At 42.9% G+C, this 20,951-nt stretch overlaps 1 protein-coding gene across 3 annotated transcripts in view; it reads right to left on the reverse strand.

Moving 5' to 3' along the window:
* NR5A2 (nuclear receptor subfamily 5 group A member 2) overlaps nt 1-20,951 on the reverse strand; it is a 137,212-nt gene that overhangs the window by 54,541 nt on the left and 61,720 nt on the right. For all 3 annotated transcript variants that reach the window (XM_045983058.1, XM_045983057.1, XM_045983059.1), the window contains one exon: nt 8,238-8,357. In XM_045983058.1, the coding sequence (XP_045839014.1) occupies nt 8,238-8,357 (120 nt within the window). The remainder of the gene's footprint in view (nt 1-8,237; nt 8,358-20,951) is intronic.

A 20,951-nucleotide genomic window follows, 5' to 3' on the forward strand; every position in this document is an offset into this window, starting at 1 on the left:
TGGGATCGAGCCCCGCATCGGGCTCTCTGCTCGGCAGGGAGCCTGCTTCCTCCTCCCTCTCTCTGCCTGCCTCTATGCCTACTTGTGATTTCTGTCTGTCAAATAAATGAATAAAATCTTAAAAAAAAAAAAAAGAAAACTGGGACAGGACAGGAGATCTGGGCCAACACGGCCACTTACCAATGAAGCATCTTGGGCAAGTCCTAGGGAGTCCCCATCCCTTGGTGCCCTCATCTTTAAATTAAGCAGTTAACCTAGAGGATAGTAAAGGTGCCTCCCATTTCTGTGATGATCAGGAAATGAGCATACTTGGAATAATAGTACCAATTTAAGTCGGGAATCGGCTGCTGAATGCACTGCAGCTGCAGCACAGAATGTACACAGCACATCTGAGCACGATCTCGAGTGAAGGGGCGCCTGGGTGGCTCAGTGGGTTAAGTGCTGCCTTCGGCTCAGGTCATGATCCCAGGGTCCTGGGATCCAGCCCCACATCAGGCTCTCTGCTCAGCAGGGAGCCTGTTTTTCCCTCTCTCTGACTGCTGCTCTGCCTACTTGTGATCTCTGTCAAATAAATAAATAAGTAAAAATTTAAAAAAAAAAAAATCTCAAGTGAAGCCCTCAACCGGGAAAGCGCACTAAAATAAGCTGCAAATATGCTGGTATTAATTCTTCGTAGTATGAAGTTAATGGAGTTTTGATTAAGTGTATAGTTCTAACAAGTCTGCCAGAAATTCAAATGCTAGAACGTCATGCTTGAAAATGTAGTACATTATTCACCAGAACCGACTTTTTGAAAGAAGACTGGTTCATTACAATTTGGTATGTGTGCAGTTCTAACAGGTGTGTAACACTAAGTTCAAGTCCTAGAACTTTATACCTGAAAATACATGCACAATACCGGAAACGAACTGAAATTGTTTCCTAAGATTCTATTTCGTGAGAGACCTTTAGTGAGATGAACTTCAGGAAATCAATTGGCATACCAACAACTTTATAGCTACACATTTATTTACATGCTAACTTGAAAGCTCAAACATGCTTATTAAATGGGAGCTCCGATAACATTTCCTTCAAGGATAATTTATCAAATTGCAGAGCTCCGAAGGAGGATGGGTGATTTATTCCTGGAACAGCACACAGATCTGCAACTTCCTTACATTTTATTACAAACATAATTATATTTTCATTGTTGAATGCAGAGTTTGTGCTCATTTCAGGAGCAGCTGGCCTTGTCTTTTATGTACTTAGTAAAATTAATTTATTGCTCTCTTACATGTAATCTTTGTGCCATTAAATTCAAGGCAGATATTGAAGAAATACTATAAGCTGCTGTCCCCTTTGGATAAATTTCACTCATCATGAAGGTAGAAACAGTTTTAGCTAAATTGCTTTTAGTTCTAATAACTGAAATTTTTGATGACTTGTACATTGTAAGATGCCTGTCATTTTAATATGATACACAATAATAGAAGATAATGAATAAGTTGTCAGTAGACCTTTCCCTTAGGATGATGTTACAGTGGCTGTTAATTAGCTACAATATGCAAATACTAAAAGCAATCCCACTTCAAAGTACTCCATTGTTATTTTATATGTGTATGTAAGTATATATATACACAGATGGGTTTTATGTACATGTATTTTTAAAATACTGGATAGAAACAAATTCTTCTCATAATTCTAAGATGTTAAAAATACAGAATTCATTTTATAATCCAGATGTTATGATAATGTTAACACTAATTATTAATGTAAGTTACTAAAATTATTAATAATATTACAATAATCATTACTTCCTTTTTGCTTAACAAGATTTAACATATGCTTATATGATGGCTGATTAAAAAGACATAATGAATGCATGATAGCTGACCTTAGGTTTAAGTAAGAAATTTTGGTGTGAATCACCAAATCCTCATTTTCAGTTCTAGGTAGTGGTGCCCTGGACTGTTAGTTGCAGTGGGATTATCTTTTATTATTACTATTATTATTTTAAAGATTTTATTTATTCATTTGAGAAAGATACAGAGACAGACAGAGATGAAGGGAGAGAGAGACAGAGAGAGCACAAGAGGGAGAGGGAGAGGGAGAGGGAGAAGCAGCCTCTTCGCTGAGCAGGGAGCCTGACATGGGGCTGGATTCCAGGACCCCAGATCATGACCTGAGCTGAAGGCAGACACTGAGCCTTCACCCAGGCACCCTGCAGTGGAATTCTTTCGATTGCTCTAATTCTCAGTGAACTACAAAGGGACTCAATTCTGCAGACATTTATTTAGTGAACATGATGTGCTAGGTACCTTGTTAGCCACAGGACCTTTGAGAAAAGTTGTGCTATGTTATCCAACTTTTTCCTCTCTCTCTTCAAGCTCCAAGCACCGGTTCCCTGCAGATTCCCTTCATTTAAAACCAGTCTAGTATTTTTCTTCCTTCTCTATTTTAACAAATGCATTTACCATGAGCTGCCTTCAGGAGGAAAATGCCAGAATATTGGAACAAGGAGCAGCAGGTGGGGCCTTGCATTCCTTAGCATGTCTAGCAGAGATGCTATAAAGCATTGTGTAGATGCCACATACATGCTCAGGCTGACACAGAATTGCTGCCTGGGTCGCTCATGTGTGAGGACTACGGTCCTGGTAGTACAGACTGAGGCGTATTGAGTATTACTATTTATTAGTCTTAAAATACTCAGCATAAACATTTTCATTTGTTCTAGAAGAACGCATCATGGAGCAGTTGAGAAAATTCTATAAGCAAACCAGGATTTTTTTTTTTTTTTAATTTTACTTATTTGACAGAGAGAGAGGGGGAGAGAGAGACCATGCACAAGCAGGGAGCAGCAGGCAGACGCAGAGGGAGAAGCAGGCTCCCCATCAAGGAGCCCCATGTTGTGGGGCTCGATCCCAGGGCCCCTGGATCATGACCTGAGCTTAAGGCAGGCGCTAAACTGACGGAGCCACCCAGGCGCCCCAAACCTGGAACTTTCTATTGAATAATTTGAGAGTACCGTATTTCTTCTGGTTGAGGCTGAAAAAGGTGATGGATTTTAGTAGTTAAAGTTTAGTTAGTTTAGTTAAAGTTTTATCCAGAAATTCCTTGTCACTGCTCCTCTAACCCTGGGAGGCTCTGCAGGTGTCTGTCTCAACCTGTGAAGGAGTTTGGGTCAAATACAGTTGCTTGAGAAGTAAGGCACTTCCTTCTAGAAGTGGAATCTGGACAGCTTCACATGCCCATGCGACTCCCTTTGCACTTCCTCCGCTGAACCTTCCTCCCACCTTATCTGAACCCATGTCACGCGGCTTACCTGTGAAAGTGCACAGTGCAAAGCCTCTGCCAGGCTTAGTCATCAGTGTCCATAGGCGATCAATTACACCTCTTATCACCAGCGAGGGCGGGACTCTAATCCCACCCCCCCATCTTTGATTGTCCTTCAATTATCAGGTCTTCGTGAATGTTTTTAAATAGAATTAAGTGAATCAAGCTGTTTTTCTCCTGTAGGTGAGTGTTAAGCTGCCCATAGGGTTATTTTACACCCTTCCTTGGAAGAATGTTGTTTAATTTTTTTTCACCATGATCTCAGCATCATGACTTGAGGCATCTATCACTGTTTCAAAGGTCACATTTCTGCACAAATCTGTGGTAGTAGGTCAATGTGTTTTGGTGGCAGAGGAATTGTTTTCTTTAGAAAATTAAGAAAACGGCGCATTTAGGAAGAAAACTCAACAGAAACAGTTGATTTAGGGTGGTTACATTATGAGTGACCCTTTTTTTTCTTTCTAGCATTTTCTTAATGCTGAAATAATCTAATAACCGTAAGTAATAATCATGTTAAAATGCTTCTGATGATCTAAATTTATTTTTACGTGTTTACAAAGCTACACTAAAAAACTTGTAAGTAAATAAAACAAAGCCGTTTATATATTTAGGCTCATAAAGAAGAGATTAGTGTTGCTAGAAGTTCCGTAGAAGCTGTCATGCACAGAAATTCTACACGAAGACCCAGCTGAGGGCCTGTGGTGAAAGCAAGCTCTGTAGCATCTGTGAGGTATACAGAAAAGCAGTATGGTATGTTGGTTAAGAAACTCTTGGTGCGTGGGGGGTTGGGTGAGCCTGGGGGTGGGTATTATGGGGGACACGTATTGCATGGAGCGCTGGGTATGGTGTGGTGTATAAACAATGAATTCTGGAACACTGAAAAGAAAAGAAAAAAAAAAAAAGGCAGAAACTCTGGGGCGCCTGGGTGGCTCAGCTGACTGATCGTCAACTTCTGATTTCTGCTCAGATCATCATCTCAGGGTCGTGAGATTAAGCCCTGTGTCAGGCTCTGTGCTCAGCATGGAGTCTGCTGGTCCCTCTCCCTCTGCTCCTCCCCTCACTCTTTCTCTGTCTCTAAAATAAATAAATAAAATCTTAAAAGTAAAAAAGAAGGAGAAGAAAAAAAAAGAACACGAACTTTGGCACCAGACTGCCTAGATCAGAACATTCTACTGCTTTTATTAGTTGTACTTTGACTTTGCATCAACTACTTTCCCTCTCTCTGTCTCGGTTACTCATCTGTAAAATGGGGATGATATTAATAATAAGTAGTACTTTCTTCACAGGGTTGTTGACCTCCTTTCAGCTTCACGTTCACATAATTTTGATACCCTGTAATTTTCATGTCCGTACTTTACAGAACTATTTCCTGTAATTCCTACTGCAATTTTCTGACACAGATTCCCCTACAATCCCCCCTGGATAAGTGAAGAAACTGAAACTTGAATGGTAAGGGGAGCTCCCCAAGATGGCATAGCTAGTAAATTTTGGAACAGGAACTCAAACATCGGTCACTTCAACTCTCAATTAGACCAACGTGTGTTAACACACACACACATTCAACATTTTCATACCAAAGAGCAAACAGCATGCACTAGTAATAAAAATATACTGTGCTTGGAGCTTGACTGTTATTAGATCATACACTAAAAAAGGTTAAGTTCCCTCTTTTTGCTCTCTTCAACTACCTCCATATATTTTCCTTTTAGAAATCATGCTAAAAAAAAAAAAAAATCACGTTCACCCTGGGGGTGCCTGGGTGGCTCAGTCTGTTGGGCATCCGACGCCTGGTTTCAGCTCAGGTCATGATCTTGGGGTCCTGAGATGAAGCCTCATGCTGGGCTCCACTCTCAGCGTGGTCTGCTTGTCCCTCTCCCTCTGCTCCTCCTCCCGTTCTTTTGCTCTTTTATTTATTCAAATAAATAAAATCTTAAAAGAAAAATAATTTCCCCTCCCCTCAGAATATTGCTCTACCTTATGCTTCCTATAGTCCTTCCTTTCATCATTATTGTAACAATCTTCCTAAAATTAGCGTACACCAAATAATTTATTATTTTTTAAGAAAAAAATCTAGGTTTCCCCACACTTGCAGTCAGGGAGGTATTTACTGTTCTAAGGAAATTATACTTCACATTTTCACCTATCTCTCTGCGTCTCAGGGTGGGAAGCTGTACATGCCTACTGCCGTGAAGAGCAACTTCTTAATGCCAGACCAGTACTGGGGTCTCAGCTCCACGACAGGAAATGGGAAGGTGTAAGAAGATAGAGATGAGATGGTGGGGAAGCATACTCTGGGTTTTGAGTCCAAGTTAACTTGTTTTAATTAAGCACGTAGGTTACGATAGGGCAGTTCTACCCTGGTACCATCCGCTGATACTTTTCAGGCACCTAACATATTCAGCACTAAACAGGTGCTACGGAGATGTAAAAATCTGTCTATGACGCCACATTAAAATATCTTCCTCATTCTGTTGCAAAGGTCACATGCTTTGCAAAGGTCTTCCTTCATAGCTCTTCTTTTGCTTTTATTTAAGAAATTGCACGTTGGGGCACCTGGGTGACTGTGGGGGGGTACGGTTAAGCTTTCAACTCTTGACAGGGGCTCAGGTCATCATCTCAGGGTCAGAAGACCTAGCCAGCTGACGCCCGCCCTCCCACACCTCCCCCCCAAGAAAGAAAAAAAGAAACTGCCAGAGCATCTCTCTACTTGCTAACTGAATGCTACCCAATTCATGACTCACTTAATAAAGCCAATCAAATCTTAAGAAAAATAAGTAAGAAATTGCAGGAAGCCCAGAGATAGATTCAAAATGTTTAGCCTATTCCACAATAGAAAATACAAGGTTTGTTCCATAATTTTCACAAATTAAGACTATTTGGTTATAATGAATCATTACAAAGGTCTGCATTGATTGGATGCAAAGGGGTGGGGAGGGCTTTGACAGAAAGGTGACTCACTTCGAGGGCAGAGGAGGGACCTAGAAGACTCTGGGTGGCAGGAAGGTGAGGGGGAAGAACTAGTTCTTCGCCAGGGAGTTCTGTATTCTGTTGTGCGGGCAGAATATGAAGCAGCAGTAATTGATACTTAAGATGCTAAATACCATCTATTTCTGACTGTTCTTGGTTTTGAAAATCAGAGACAAGAAATGCACTTTCTCTACTTTTTAAATGGTAATTACCTTTACCCAGGGGCAGCACTTAAGGCAAAATGAAATGTGAAATAAGGAGGATTTCTAAAGAGCAAGAATGGAAGTGCTTTGAGAAAGAACAGCATAAAACCATTTGATTTCTGAAACTCAGAAGGAAATGAAATCAAATTAATTTGTGGGCTGAGGTTCCTTCTAATGCAGTTCCTCGTTGGGTAGGGATGGGAGGGGGGGAGGGGGAAGGGGGTGGAGAGAGGGCTTGGGAGGCCTACCCAGTGATTAAACTCTAGAAATGGGTACATTTCCTCCAAACCTTGGGTCCCCGGACAATAAGGTTAAACACAAATTTGAAAGTCCAGGAAGTCAAGTCCATGAGACTTTATCTGCTCGTCTGGAAGGCTTTTCTCACGAGATGTACAGAAAGCAGGGACCAGATAGTGATGGAGATGGTTGAATTGATCCAATCTGCAAAAACTCTGAAATAGTGCTTGCCTTTAATTTGATTCGGAAAAGGTGATTTATTAATAATACAGCAAATGGCGTGGAGACAGCCTTTCATTTTCAAGTATGCACTGCCGTGGTTCCACAGCACATAAACATTTATGGCTGCACGAAAAAGATCACGGGGCCTGGGTACTGAAGTCCGGAAGCACTGCGGAACGCTGCAGCGAGGCCTGAATAGGAATGACCCAATGGACTTCGGGAATCACTGTGTTCCATGCATTTATTTTCATAACACATCAGTTACTGAAGGAAGGCTAAGGACTGGGAGGGACATGCCAAAATCCTATAAAATTGGACTTAGGTCCATTAAGAACTTTTTGTTCCCCCAGATATCTGTGAAGCCAACAACAATCTCTCCTCCTCTGAGTCTTTGCTAAACATCACCTTCTCATTAAAGACCAAACCCAACCACTCGTACTGAACGCGGCAGGATGCCACGTACCCCCTGGGTAGGTGTGCATTCCCCTTTGCGTGGCACGTCCTCTTTTCTCCTTTCTTCTTTTATTCAAACAGCACTTGGACCTCTAACACACTGTGTGTTTCTCATATACGTAAATGTTACATGAAGATTCATTATGGTCAGCTTCTCCCTGCTACAATGTCAAGCGTCCTAAGGACAGGGTCTTCTCCGGTGTTGCTCTAGATCTAATGCGGGTCACTGCCCTACGCTAGTGACTGGCACACTGTCGGATGTCCAGTAAGTATCTGTTGACTGGCCGAGTATCTATTCAGAAAGGAGTAGGGACTAACAGTAATTTTTTCCATCTTCCTTTTGAATGATGGCAGCTCCTAAAAACTGGAACTCCTGTCCCTTTTCCCTCGCATGCCTTTATGCCAATATTTATGTATGATGTCTGAATCAGTCTCTTCCACCACTGTGATGCCAAAATAGTAAGGATTCCACAAGGTATAAGCTTTTTTTTTTATATATAACTGACAAAACAAGTGAGGTAGATGAATGCAGAAACCCGAGGAAAGATGGCTGGGTACTCATCATTAATTCTGATTTAACAGTTGTTTTGAGCCTTCAAAGCACAACTTTCAATCCCAGCAGAGCGAAAGCAGCAGAATGTCTGTGATTATGTTTGCTTTTACAAGTTTAACCGTAATCATCAGTGTAGGAACAGAGTGCACCAAGTCAGCTTTTCTAAATTATTTGCAGCCAATCTTTTCCTTTCAAAGCACCCGAGTGCTTCTGACCTAGTTAAATTCCTGCCATTCTGAACATGCTTAATAAAAAGACATTTTTGGGGGGTGGGGGGTCTCTGTACTCACTTGTTGCCCAGTAACCAGGAAGATGGATCCTTCCTTTCCGTGTACCACTTGTCGGTAAATGTGGTCGAGAATTAAGAGCTCACTCCAGCAATTCTGAAGCAGCTTCATTTGGTCATCAACCTATAAAATAGAAAAAAAATTGACACTGTTAGTCACTACATTTTTTTTTTTTTCACTTAATTTTCTACATAAGAGAACTCACTATAAGCTAGATGTCTCCCTCCACCAATGGCCGCCATGGTGCAAATGCTCAGAATTTACATCGCTGCTCCTAAAAATCGTTACTTTCATCTGGACAAATACTTTTTATGGTCACGTATGAATACTTAAGAGTAGTATTTATAATCAATGAGCTGCTAGGAAAAGGCCCTCCATTAGATCGTTCTGTCTAATGCTAACAGAGCTATTAGAGTTTGCTTGTGGGAGGTCCAGGTGCCTCACACTGTCCTCAGTAGACCCCATTAGAATGACCCCAAATAGCCTGTGTTTACGTATCTAGAGTTCACTACACTGACACAAAGCTAAAATAGTACACTGATAGTAGCAAGCTGCCAAACTGAGATTTCTTTAAAAGACAATTAGCATGGGGCGCCTGGGTGGCTCAATGGGTTGAGCCTCTGCCTTCAGCTCAGGTCATGGTCTCAGGGTCCTGGGATGGAGCCCCGCATCGGGCTCTCTGCTCAGCGGGGAGCCTGCTTCCCCCTCTCTCTCTGCCTGCCTCTCTGCCTACTTGTGATCTCAGTGTCAAATAAAGACAATGAGCATGCCAACACAAAGGACTTTGGAAGATAGAGACACACTGCCGTTATCTGGGATCAGGGTTAACTGGAAGTCCAAACTGTGGCCAAGTTTGAACAGAACAATCACCAATCACGGTCTTGAGGCTCATTTACATTTGCTTTATGATTTGGATGATTTTCCTAGAAACTCTCTGAACTTCGGCTCCAGTAACTGGAAAATGGACCAAGAACATTACCTCCCTCAAAGGACTGCCATGCGGATTAAAATGAACGACGCTGAGTCCCAGTGGGCATTTTATTCTTATTTCATCTTGTCCTCCAGGGGACAGCACTCTTCAGTAACAAAACCATCCTTATTTCACATACAGTTCACAAACCCACCTACGGTCTGAATGTGAAGACCATATCGATCCACTGCGATGGCTACTTGTAACAGCAGGATCTTCCTTTTGTAATATACACCAGCCAAAGACCCAGTTTTGTCAAACGTGGTGGCCATATTTAGACTATACACTATGCATTTATAAAAGTAACAGCTGACATCGATATGTTCTGTAGTAGTTTTAGAGAGTTTTTGTGTATTGCTCTGGATTTGATAGATAGAATATGCCTTTGAAGCTACCCAAACTGGTATCAGTATATTCAATTTAGAGATGAGAAAATAGGGCTCACAGAGGTTAAGTGATATTCCTAAAAAATTCTCTTTCCCTCTGTCTAACTCTAGGCTGTCTCCAAGTCACATCAGGAGGTGCTGGAATCTTCTAACTGAAGATAATTTGACTTACTTTTAACAAATTCATTTTTAATTAGCCATTCAAAGGAACTGCAGATAGCTGGCTGATTCTTACGAAGTTTCCACTCACACATTCATTAGTACTGATGTGAGCTTGTGATTAATTTTATTTGCATGAGTCTAGGATACAGTGAACACGGGCCAGAGCGCACTGAACCCAAGGTAGAAAGACGGACTGAAGACTCAGTTCTATACTTTACAGGGTTGAAAGCTTAGTCGAACTACTTAATTCTCTAAGACTTACTTTCTCACCTAAAAATATATGAGATGCTTTTTGTGAGGATAACGTAAGACAGTGGTGGGAAACCCCCTTCATAATGCGTAAGACAATACACAAATGAAGAAACGACAGAGGGCTCACACCTGATGGACCCCACAGGTTCTGTGGAGGAGAAAAGCAGTAGTACTGAAACTACACAAAACTATAATCAGGCTCTGGTCAGGGAAACCCATTCTCAAGCATCTCCATCACAAGTACGTGGAACCACTTAGTCTGTTCTGACCAAAACAATTTCATTCCTGGGCGCCTGGGTGGCTCAGCTGGTTAAGGAGCCCACTCTTGGTTTTGGCTCAGGTTGTCATCGCATGGGTTGTGGGATCAAGCCGCATGGGTTGTGGGATCAAGCCAAGTCAGACTCTGCGTTCTGTGGGAGTCTGCTTGAAGATTCTCTCCGTCTTCCCCCTCCCCCCCCGCCCCCACTCTCTGTCTCTGTAAAATAAATGAAGGGCCCCTGGGTGGCTCAGTTGGTGAAGCCTCTGCCTTTGGCTCAGGTCATGATCCCAGGGTCCTGGGATGGAGGCCAGTGTTAGGCTCCCTGCTCAGCGGGCAGTCTGCTTCTCCTCCTCCCTCTGCTTCTACCCCATGCTCCTGCTCTCTATTTCTCTCAAGTAAATAAATAAAATCTTCCTTAAAAATACGAAAATAAATGAAGAAATCTTAAAATTAAAAAAAAAAAAAGAACTTCCTTCATCCGAGTGAACAGGTATTTTTAAGAGCCGATTATTTGGCAGGTATGAGTACCAGACCTGGGATATAATGGTGAGCAGGACAAACGCAGTCCCTACCTTGTGAAAATGAGTCTCAGGGTGGACAATATCCACCCAAACATGACTGCCGTGGTTTAGTGACAGGAGGAGGTCACATTCTTCTCTACCCGAGAATCTCCAGTGTTGTGTGCTGTGACAAGTCAGCCTCCGGGCGGCGGTTGACGCAGACCCCCTAACTCTGCTTCACAACTACTGTCACAAGGAGCTGTGGCCAAATGTCCCAGAACTATACATGGTGTAGCATCCAGGGGACATTCCAGAACTGTCTCTCCAGATGCTTCTGGCGATTTCAAAACAAAGCATACTATGCTCTCCTGGGTTTTTTTCACTCTCATTTCCACAAAATCACGCTCAGCATCTTATTTCAAATTTATCAGTCCGTGATGACAATTTGGTTCCATCCACGGTATGTTTTTTTTGGTTTTGGGGGGTGTCTGTGTATGTGAGAGCGAGCGAGCGAGCGAGCTATGAAGCTTTAGTCATTTATCACTCTTTTCAGGGGAACCTAAAATACTCCCCCCTGAGACTGTCTCCCCAGAAAGAACTGTTACACATGTTAACGTGGCACATAATTTCAAAATGGGTGGGGGAACAGAGATCCCTCGAAGTGCATATATTGCTCCCATTTTTGGAAAGATGAAAGAGCCAAGGGATTATCTGCTGGCCACACAGAAAGGGAGAAAAGGGAGTAAAGATGAAAAGAAGCAGAAGTTTAGGAGCTTTCTCTTTAAGGCCTTCTTCCTCTTCCTCTGCAGATGATGGTCCCTTACTTTCATAGGTAACAGGACAGAAATACTATAGTCAACAGCTGTCCAGCATCAAACCATGTTCCAATCGTAGACAGAATCTGACGTCTCCGGGCCTTCTTTTCTTTTGGGACATTGAAGACACAGTTCCAAACAGAGATATATTTTTGTCTCATGTTCAGAAAAAGAAATGAGGTGTATCGTTTCCAGATCTTATGCCTAACTCTGTGTGTGTGTGTGAGACAGAGAGAGAGAGAGAGAGAGAGAGCGCGCGTGCACACAAGCCAGCCAATGGCCAAGGAAGAAATGAAAGTTTTGCTCTGATGCATCCTCTGTAAGTTTCTTACTAAGGGGCTGGATATTTTTTCATCCCCACTTCTGGCCACTGCTGCCTACATCCAGAGGCAGTAAGAAATCAGGCTTTTAAAACCTGCGATTTCCTGGTTCCTCTGCTGCTTCAGAAATTACAAGAACAGGTGAACATGTCTATTTCCGTAATTAGCACTTCACTTTTGGTTTTCTTTTTTGTACTGTTCAAGTCATCATTTCTTCCATTGTGTCTAGCATAGGATCTTTGCTCTGCCTGTTTTCCCAAAGTACCGTAATTGCTTGTTCACCTGTGCGCCTTCCTGGAGGACAGGGGCGAAACCTGCGGCTGGAGCTCCCACGGTGCCCAGCAAGGCCCCCAGCCAAAAAAAAAAAAAAGATGCATTTTATAAATGCTTGTTCAGAGAAAAAACAAATGACTGAATTAGCTTCTGCAAGGTTTCTGCTTTGCACTTAGGTATCTTTGGTCCCTAGCCCACAAGATAAGCTTGCCTGCTTGTCCTTCCGTGTTTGTGAATAAACAACCATATTTACCCCACAATGAACACCCCCAGAATCTGCCTCTGACCCTTCCCACATGCGCTGGCAGGTCTGGACCCACGGCTGCCCCTTCGTAAGGACTTCCTGAATGATTGTAATTTTAACACTCCTCCTGAGCCATTGATTTCCTTGTTTTAACACTCTCTGAGGGGCCTTCCCATGCCAACATTCCATTTCATTATTTTCCATAATTGATTATGTAATATTTCACGTTATCTGGAAATTGGTGAGTATGCAGCTTCACCATGCTTCGGGTGACAAAGTTTTTATGCAGCTCCGTGAATAAAAGCACGGGGTAAATTTGATGACCAACATGATCCTTATCTCTAGATAAGAAAACCTGCCAATTTTGAAGGTATTTTTCCTTTGGAAAGCACTTCATAGGTGAGTAGGGGGGTGGGGAAGAGGGGAAAAATAATCCATTGCTTCTGAGTAAATTCTCCAGGTACCAATACTGTCAATAAACAACGCAGGGTGGCATCTGGGGAGCCCAAAAGGGGGACTGAATGAGTGTAATAATTCCCATTATGTATCAAAACCTCTGGCTAGTTAGCCTGCCACCTCATATAATCCTGTTATCAGCTGCAATAAAAGGAAGGACTTATCTCAGAAACCTAGTTACTCATGACAGGAACTATTTATACGGACTTACCAATGAGTGTGTAAAGGAGTATAAGACACATTGTTAACGAACCACACTTCCCACAACCCAGAATGTTAATCATTAGAGACGCATGCTTTCTCATAAGAACAGTGAATTTGGGCACATGATTAGAAAAAGAAAAATGAGTAGAACTTTTTTGAGCCTGCCTTTAACTTATCGGAACCTTTCTGGTGTCCCCTCCCCTTTACCTTTTAAGAGTCTGGCAACCACGCCGGGATTTCACTTTCCCTCTGGCAGGCAGATGTGACAGTTTGACATCACGGATCATTATGGTTACACTTGAAGAAAGATATTTTAAGGAACGCATTCTGCTGACACGGACTGGTAACTTACAAGTGGACATGAGTCCATTTCTTACTTCTGATCATTCAATCTGGGTGTTCTAGGCCTCCTTAGAAACTTGGTGGAGGAAGAACGGAAGTGACTAGGACACAGTCCCTCCCTTGGAGGAACTCACAGTCCAGGAGGAGGAGACAGAAGTCTGCTGTTATAATTCCCTGTGCAGCAGAAGCTGGGGACCACTCTACCCGGCCTCACCTCCCAGGGGGTCATGGAAGCTTCTGAGAAGCGGGTACTTAAATGCAGGGCTCAACCTTGGAAGATCACTCATGGAACTCAGTAGCTCCTATTTGAGAACTCTTGGAACCAAGTATTTAAAAATGATGTGAGGATTCTTCACAATCATGACAAATAAAGTCCACCTATTTTTTTCCCCCTTTCTGGCAAAAAGAAAAAAAAAAGAACCCACGAAATGGACGTCCATTTTTTTGAGACTTTCTTTTGGGACCGGGGTGGCATTTATAAAAAGGTCTTCAGAAGCAGGGAGAGAAAAATCAAAATCAAGACAAATCAAAATCAACTTTACGCATCTGAGGGAGAACCTGCTCTGGGCAAGGCAGACACACGACGACGCTAATCCTGCACTGTTTTTGTAAAGAACGCTGCTGATAGCCGCGGCCACTGTCATAAAGCGCTACAAAGTCCAAGAAAAAAATGATTTCACATTAACAACGATTAAACAAGCACTAAAGACAATACTGTACAAGAGAAATAACAGCCAGTAAAACTCCCCTGTCAATTGTGGCAATGGCCCGGAGATTTATGACCAGGAGTTCTTCCCTGCTCGGAGGCAGAGAAGGCCTCCAGTCTGTGTATGGTCTCACTGTGCTGCCGCTGCTTCCTAACACAAAGAAGAGCCTGTGGATGCTGAGCCAGGGAACTGAACTCTTCTGGCCCTGCTCTGTGTTTCTCTAGAGCGGCAACGAAGGCTGGTTTTCTCCCCCTGCAACCTAACTCCTCAGGTGGTGGACGCTGGAGGCAGAGGGCATTCACTGTAGGCTATCTGCCCCTTGTTTCCTAGTGTGTATGTATGTATGACTGTGTAGATGGTGTCTCCTGATCCTTCAGCCTGGGGTGGCCAGAGAAAGAGGAATTAAATTGAGGTCAATCAACGGCTGCCATAACTGATATCCTTAATCTCCAGGAACGGGGACCATCTCCGTCCTGTCCCACTTCCACATCACTGGTGGTGAGTGAAAGAGTGGAGTATGGTTGGGAAATGAGAGATCGCTGTCAGCACAGGGAGGTGATGGAAAATACAGCAGACCAGCCTCTGCTCCTTGAACACTGAATCCAGAGTCACTCAGCAGGGCAGCCAGAGGCCCCAAACCAAGGAACCTCAAAGGTAACCACTCTGTAACCCAGGATCCAGCAGCAGCCGCTCACAGCCGTGATGAGTCGTCAGGAACGGGCTCAACAAATATGGTAGTTAAGAAGTCGGAGGACGGTGTGGTTTGGATCAAAAGTCTTCTATCAAAAATTTTTAAATTTCTTGGGACATCTAGGTGGTCCAGTTGGTTGAGCGTCTGCATTTGCCTCAGATCATGATCCCAGGTCCTGGGATCGAGTCCCATGCTGGGCTCCCTGCTCAGCAAGGAGTCTACTTCTTCCTTTCACTCTGCTCCTACCCTCTTCCCCACCCCACCCCCGCCACACTCTCTTGGTCTCAAATAAATAAATTAATAAATAAAATCTTTAAAAAGTGGGGGGAGGGAGGGATAGGTTGAAAGAGAGCATGAGCCACCAGAAGGCAGACGGAGAGGTACCAGCAGACTCCCTACTGAACAGGGAGATGGTACCTGGATGAGGGGCTCCATCCCAGGACCCTGGGATCATGACCTGAGCCGAAGGCAGATACTTAACTGACTGAGCCACCCTTGGAGCCCACATGTAGTAATACTTTTTACAAAGGTGTGCTAGTATCAATGTGAGTCTTTTTCATTTATATAAATGTGAGGTGATTACATATGTGGGCGACATCGTTGAGGTTAGGAGAGAATACTGCACACTGTATGTACATGTTAAATGTCACTTGGATTATGTATCACAGACAACATAACGGGATTCAGCCCACTTCTTCTGCATGGAACAGTAACTATAATCTCAGAATTTGTCAAACCAAAGGACAAAGTTTCCCAGCTTTTATCCCTCCTGCTTTTTAAATTTTCTTTCTTTCTTTGAGAGTCAGAAAGAGAGAGAGCATGAGCAGGAGAAAGGGCAGAGGGGGAGGGAGAGGGAGGGAATTCCAAGCAGACTCCCCACTGACCATGGAACCCCGCTTGGGAATCAACTCCATGGCCCAAAGATCAGGACCTGAGCTGAAAACGAGAGTTGGATGTTCAACCAGCTGAGCCACCCAGGGGCCTCTTTTACCCCTCCTCTTATCCACACTTCAAAAAGCTCCTTATTGAAATACCAATTATTTCTAAGCTAGTAAGTTTATCATATTGGGGGGTCGAACAAGAATATGCACACAGCAATGCCAGTAGTCTTTCCTGTTTAAGTTTCCATACGTGTCCACATAGAACTGATGTGGTCTGATGAAGGTGGACACAAAATGGTAATGACTATTTTTCCTCTTGGTTGACAGAACACAATCACATTCCATTGCTGTGAAGTCAAAGCATGTACATATGAAGAGATGGGGGAAAGGGAGTTTCTGCCAGTCACAGAAACGGTACCTCTGTCGATACTTCCCCTAAGAGTTGCTTCGACATGACAAGTCAGCATGATGGGGTGATTTCTCCGCGTGGCCATGGACTTTTGCAAAATGAAGGTGACAGGAACTAGAATAGCTATGAACGTCATGGCCAACCCAGCCCCAGGTTGTGTGTGACCGGTATTACGAAAGAGGCTCTGGATGAGGGCAGGGTTAAACGAGGAGTTACTTATCTTGTCAGATTATAGACCTGTCCACATCAACAATAAATCAAACAACATATGGCCGGGTGTTACTGAGACCTGACTGAGTATAAGCCCTTATCCTTAAGAAAGTGACAAATGAACTGAGCAAATAAGATATATCCAAGCCTAGTAATGAGTGTATAAGGTAGCATATAAAGTGTTAAACTCTGTGGAACCAGTAATTTGAAAATGAACATCTATACATAGAAATACATACCTATATATATACTTATATATAGAAATACTATGTGTACGTCTGAGTTAGATATAGAGCTAAGTTATACATTTATTATATTTAATAAATATATTTGTAATTTAATATATTAATTCATAATATATTTAATAAATTTGTATTTATTATAACTGAGTTATTTTATAGGCATAGGTATAAAATGCCATCCATATCCTTAAAATATTTGAAGCAGTTTATATGTACACATAATAAAAGATGAATGGAATGAGAAAATGGAGATACAAGGAAAATAAAGGTAGGATAACAAGCCGAAGCCAAAACTAGGCTCAGTCCCTAAAATCAGCTTCATAAAGGTTGGTTCAGTTACCGGAAATGGGCCACACTCTGGTTCTACACCATTACTAACACGATTGCTAGTATGCATGCGATAAAATCAGTTACTTGCAATACAGCCTATCTCTGTACTGGACTCCTAAGAGAAATTTCTCTGTGAGTTTTCCAAGGAGAATTCTAGAAGATGCAGTAAGCGAGGCTCCAGACAGATCCTCCAGTACACACAATATTTGCCTCCACAGAGGGTGTTCCTTTTAAAGATCCATTTGAAGTTCCTTTTAAATGGCAATGTTAAGAGGCCACAAGATAATGTGGTCCTGGAGCTCAAATTTCTGATGGTCTGTTTTCCAAAGATAAACTGCAACAATCCAGAAAGGGAGAGAATGTACATATTTTAGGCCCTTTCATTAACAGCAGAGTTCAGGACCATTAGACACTGTGAAGAAAATGTATGGGGCTGTGCAGCTCAGAAACGTGGGTTCCTATATTGGCACTCTAGCCATGTAACTTTGGGCAAAGAATTCAAACTCCTTAAACCTCAGTCGCTCTCACAGCTGTTCTTCCTGTTATGTAAGTGTGCCCAGCTCAGGGGCGCCTGGGTGGCTCAGTGGGTGGAGCCTCTGCCTTTGGTTCGGGTCATGATCTCAGGGTCCTGGGATCGAGCCCCGCATGGGGCTCTCTGCTCAGCAGGGAGCCTGCTTCCCCCTCTCTGCCTACTTGTGACTTCCCTTTCTGTCAAATAAATAAATAAAATATACATATAAAAAAAAAGTATGCCCAGCTCAGTGACTGGCACATGGCAGACATCCAAGTAATGGTAGTTAAACCTGATTCTTAATACAAAAAAGAAGGACGCCTGGGTGGCTCAGTTGGTTGGGCAGCTGCCTTCAGCTCAGGTCATGATCCTGGAATCCCACGGGCTCCCTGCTCAGCAGGGCATCTGCTTCTCACTCTGACCACCCGCTCATGCTCTCTCTCTCTCTCTCTCTCTCAAATAAATAAATAAATAAAATCTTTAAGAAAATACAAAAAGGCAAAATACAGGAGATGCAAACTGAAGTACAAAGGAACAAATTTCAGGTGATGGAAAAGGCCAATGAAGGAGCAAATAAAAATATTTTAAGGCAGATTAATGTGAAATGGTTTCCAGTGCTTTCTCTTGCTGGGTATTGTTTCATTTATGACCATTACCTGTTTCCTGTTCTCTAGCTTAGAAATCTCCTCTGTATAATTAAGGCAATGTTCCTCCCATGTCCGACCCGGCAGATGTATTTCAAGCAATGAAGACAAAACCCTTGAAGGATGAATATATTTTCTGTTAGTGTGGCTGGAATGTCCAGAAAGCACTTGTGAATATGATTATCGTTTTCAGAATATTCGCGTTCTTTATTTTCCAGACATTGCCTTAAAGGCAACAATACCAGCAGCCACAGGACTCCAGGTGGGCAGTGGGGCGTTACCTGGACATCAGTGACTAAGGCATAAATTAAGGATCGTTTTGGCTCCCCTGCGACTTGGGAATTGGGCACAGAGTTGAAGTCCTTGGAATACCAGTGTGGAGAAGAAAGGGAGATGAGGATATTCTAATGAGCATGCTCCATGACCCTTAAGGTCTTAATGTGACTTCTTCCGTTTGTAGACTGCATTTCGAAGCCAGAAAAGGAGTTGTCAGAGGTTAAAATGTCCTTGGGTCCTTTTTGGCTGGCTGTTTCAATCAGGCAGTTGGCCAAAGAAATGAGGAAAGAACCCAAGTGGCCTAAATATCACTCACCAAAAATACAACTGAAATTAGGGCAGAGGCGAAGGAGAGGTCCCTAAGGACCATCCAGTGATGGGAATTCATCGGGCACAAAGGCTCCTGGGAGAATTCCTCTGCCCAGCTCCCCAGAGACATATGGACAAGGTACTCTCTTCATACAATTTACATTTTCCCTTCAGGTCACAGAGCTAAGTGTGAGGCCAATCCATGCCTTCAGAGATACCCAGAAATGGATACACAGGAAACAGTAACAATTGAGGAAAGAGCTCTCAAAGTCAAAGGGTCAGTCCCAAGGGTGGGATGGTTATTTCTAGGTAGCCCAAATAATTTCTGCTTTGTGAAAAATCCCTCAATAGTGTATATTGGGAAATATCCATTCCAGTGCTCCAAACTCGGCATGTTAACAACGCTAATAGTTCTTATCTAATTTCCTGTCTGGGGCACTGTGAATGGCATCCGCTTGCACTGTCCAAATTGAGGGTACCCCCATACTGGTACTTCCTGCATCACACCCTGGTCCCGGGAGGACAGTAGGTGTTTAGTTAACAGTTGCTTGATCAGGGCTGAAAGGACCTAGCAACCACTTGTAGTTCAACTACCTTGTTTTATAAAAGAGGAAACCCAGGCCGGAAGGGGGTCTGTGATTTATATAAGGTTACTCGGGTGCCAGAAATAGAGTGGGAACCCAGGTATCTGGAATCCTAGCCCAGTGCCCTGTGACTATGCTTTCTTCTATGGAATAAAGAACAATCTTATTTTTTTTCTCTGGATTTTTAAAAATATAACACTGTCTCAGTTTCTTTCTTGCAACTGAGAGAAATTAATGGTGATTTAGTTCCTTTCTTTCAAAGGTAAAGAAGTTTGTGATTTGAAAAATAAAGGCTTCTGGAAACACAAAAGACACAGATAACAAATGACAGAACCTTGGAATTATTTCAGACATAAAATCTAGACAGATGACCTTTCCTATTTTGGGGGCAAGACTATGAAGGTGACTTGGATGGGAGATGAACTAAGACCAGGCATTTACTTAATTCCAAAGGGGTCTGTTTTCTGCCCCAACTTAAATAAGAACGAACTTCTTCTGGGTAAACTAGAATCAAGATGGAGAAGGAACCCAGAGAAACAAGATTACATGCTCTTCATTATTTTTGAAAATCCACAAATTATTTTATGATATGATAGATTACATTTTTCTCTCAAGATATTTAGGCAAATATTAACTTAATTTGATCCTAAGGCCTTTTCCTAGTAGCCCACAAATAACTTTATCAGGATGTGTCCATTTGGTCACAACAGAATGAGTGGCGATCTGCCAGCTGTCCATGGAAACTACCTTCCCCCAGCTGTGCCTGCTGGAGCCACATTTGGGACCACCTCTCCTCAAAATCCTGTGGCTCTATACCTCTGCACAGTGGTACACTTGGCTTCTCAGTGCCCGTGTGTGTTAGTGAAAAGGCTGGGTGGCCCCTTTTTGGCCTAGCCCCAGTCCCAGGAGACCCAAAGGTCATCACGTAGCTCCTGGTTGCCTGTGCCCTTTTCTACAACTGCCTGAAGCTTGGCAGCGTGGAGTACAGGACTTCTGAGCCTCACTGAAAAGCCCAAACCTAAACACAAGGGACATTACTCGCCAATATTGTACAGCACTAATTTTGACCCATCTTTTGGTTCTCCAGATCTGGCCATTTATAAGGGGTAAACATCTGGGGCCCCTGGATGTGGCTCAATTGGTTGAGTACCTGACTCTTGGTTTTACCTCAGGTCATGGTCTCATGGATTGTGGGATCAATCCCCACCTGGGGTTCAGGACACTCAGTGGGCAGTCTGCTTGGGGAGTCTCTCCCTCTGTCCCTCCCCCAACTATCTCACACCTGCACAGGTCCTCTCTCTCTCTTTTTTCTCTCTCTCAAATAAATGGATGAATCTTCAAAAAATAAACAAAAGGGGTAAACATCCTACTAAGGAAATTATTCTGCAATCAAAATCACACGACCTAGATTTTTAGCAGTAACATATCTAGCTCTATCACACTGCTGTGTGAAGTGGGTGTGCCTTACAAAGTACTGCCCATTACTGTATTGCCCAAGGACATTACTGCTACTTTCATATTCTTTCTGTTCCAGATTCACAGAGAAAAACAGGTGAGCTATGATGCTGCACTGCCCTCTTTCCACCCACCCAACAGAGCCCCCCTCCAAACATCCCTAAGACAGATGACTGCCCTTTTACATCTTTCCCTTGAGGGCAGGACTCATCAGTCCCAAGGCGATTTCTTTATGTCTTCAATATTTCTAGGTAGTGTTTCCTTTATTCACTTTTAGTAAACTCT

The sequence above is a fragment of the Meles meles genome, chromosome 17 (assembly GCF_922984935.1).
Source record: "Meles meles chromosome 17, mMelMel3.1 paternal haplotype, whole genome shotgun sequence".
Classification (NCBI taxonomy): domain Eukaryota; kingdom Metazoa; phylum Chordata; class Mammalia; order Carnivora; family Mustelidae; genus Meles; species Meles meles.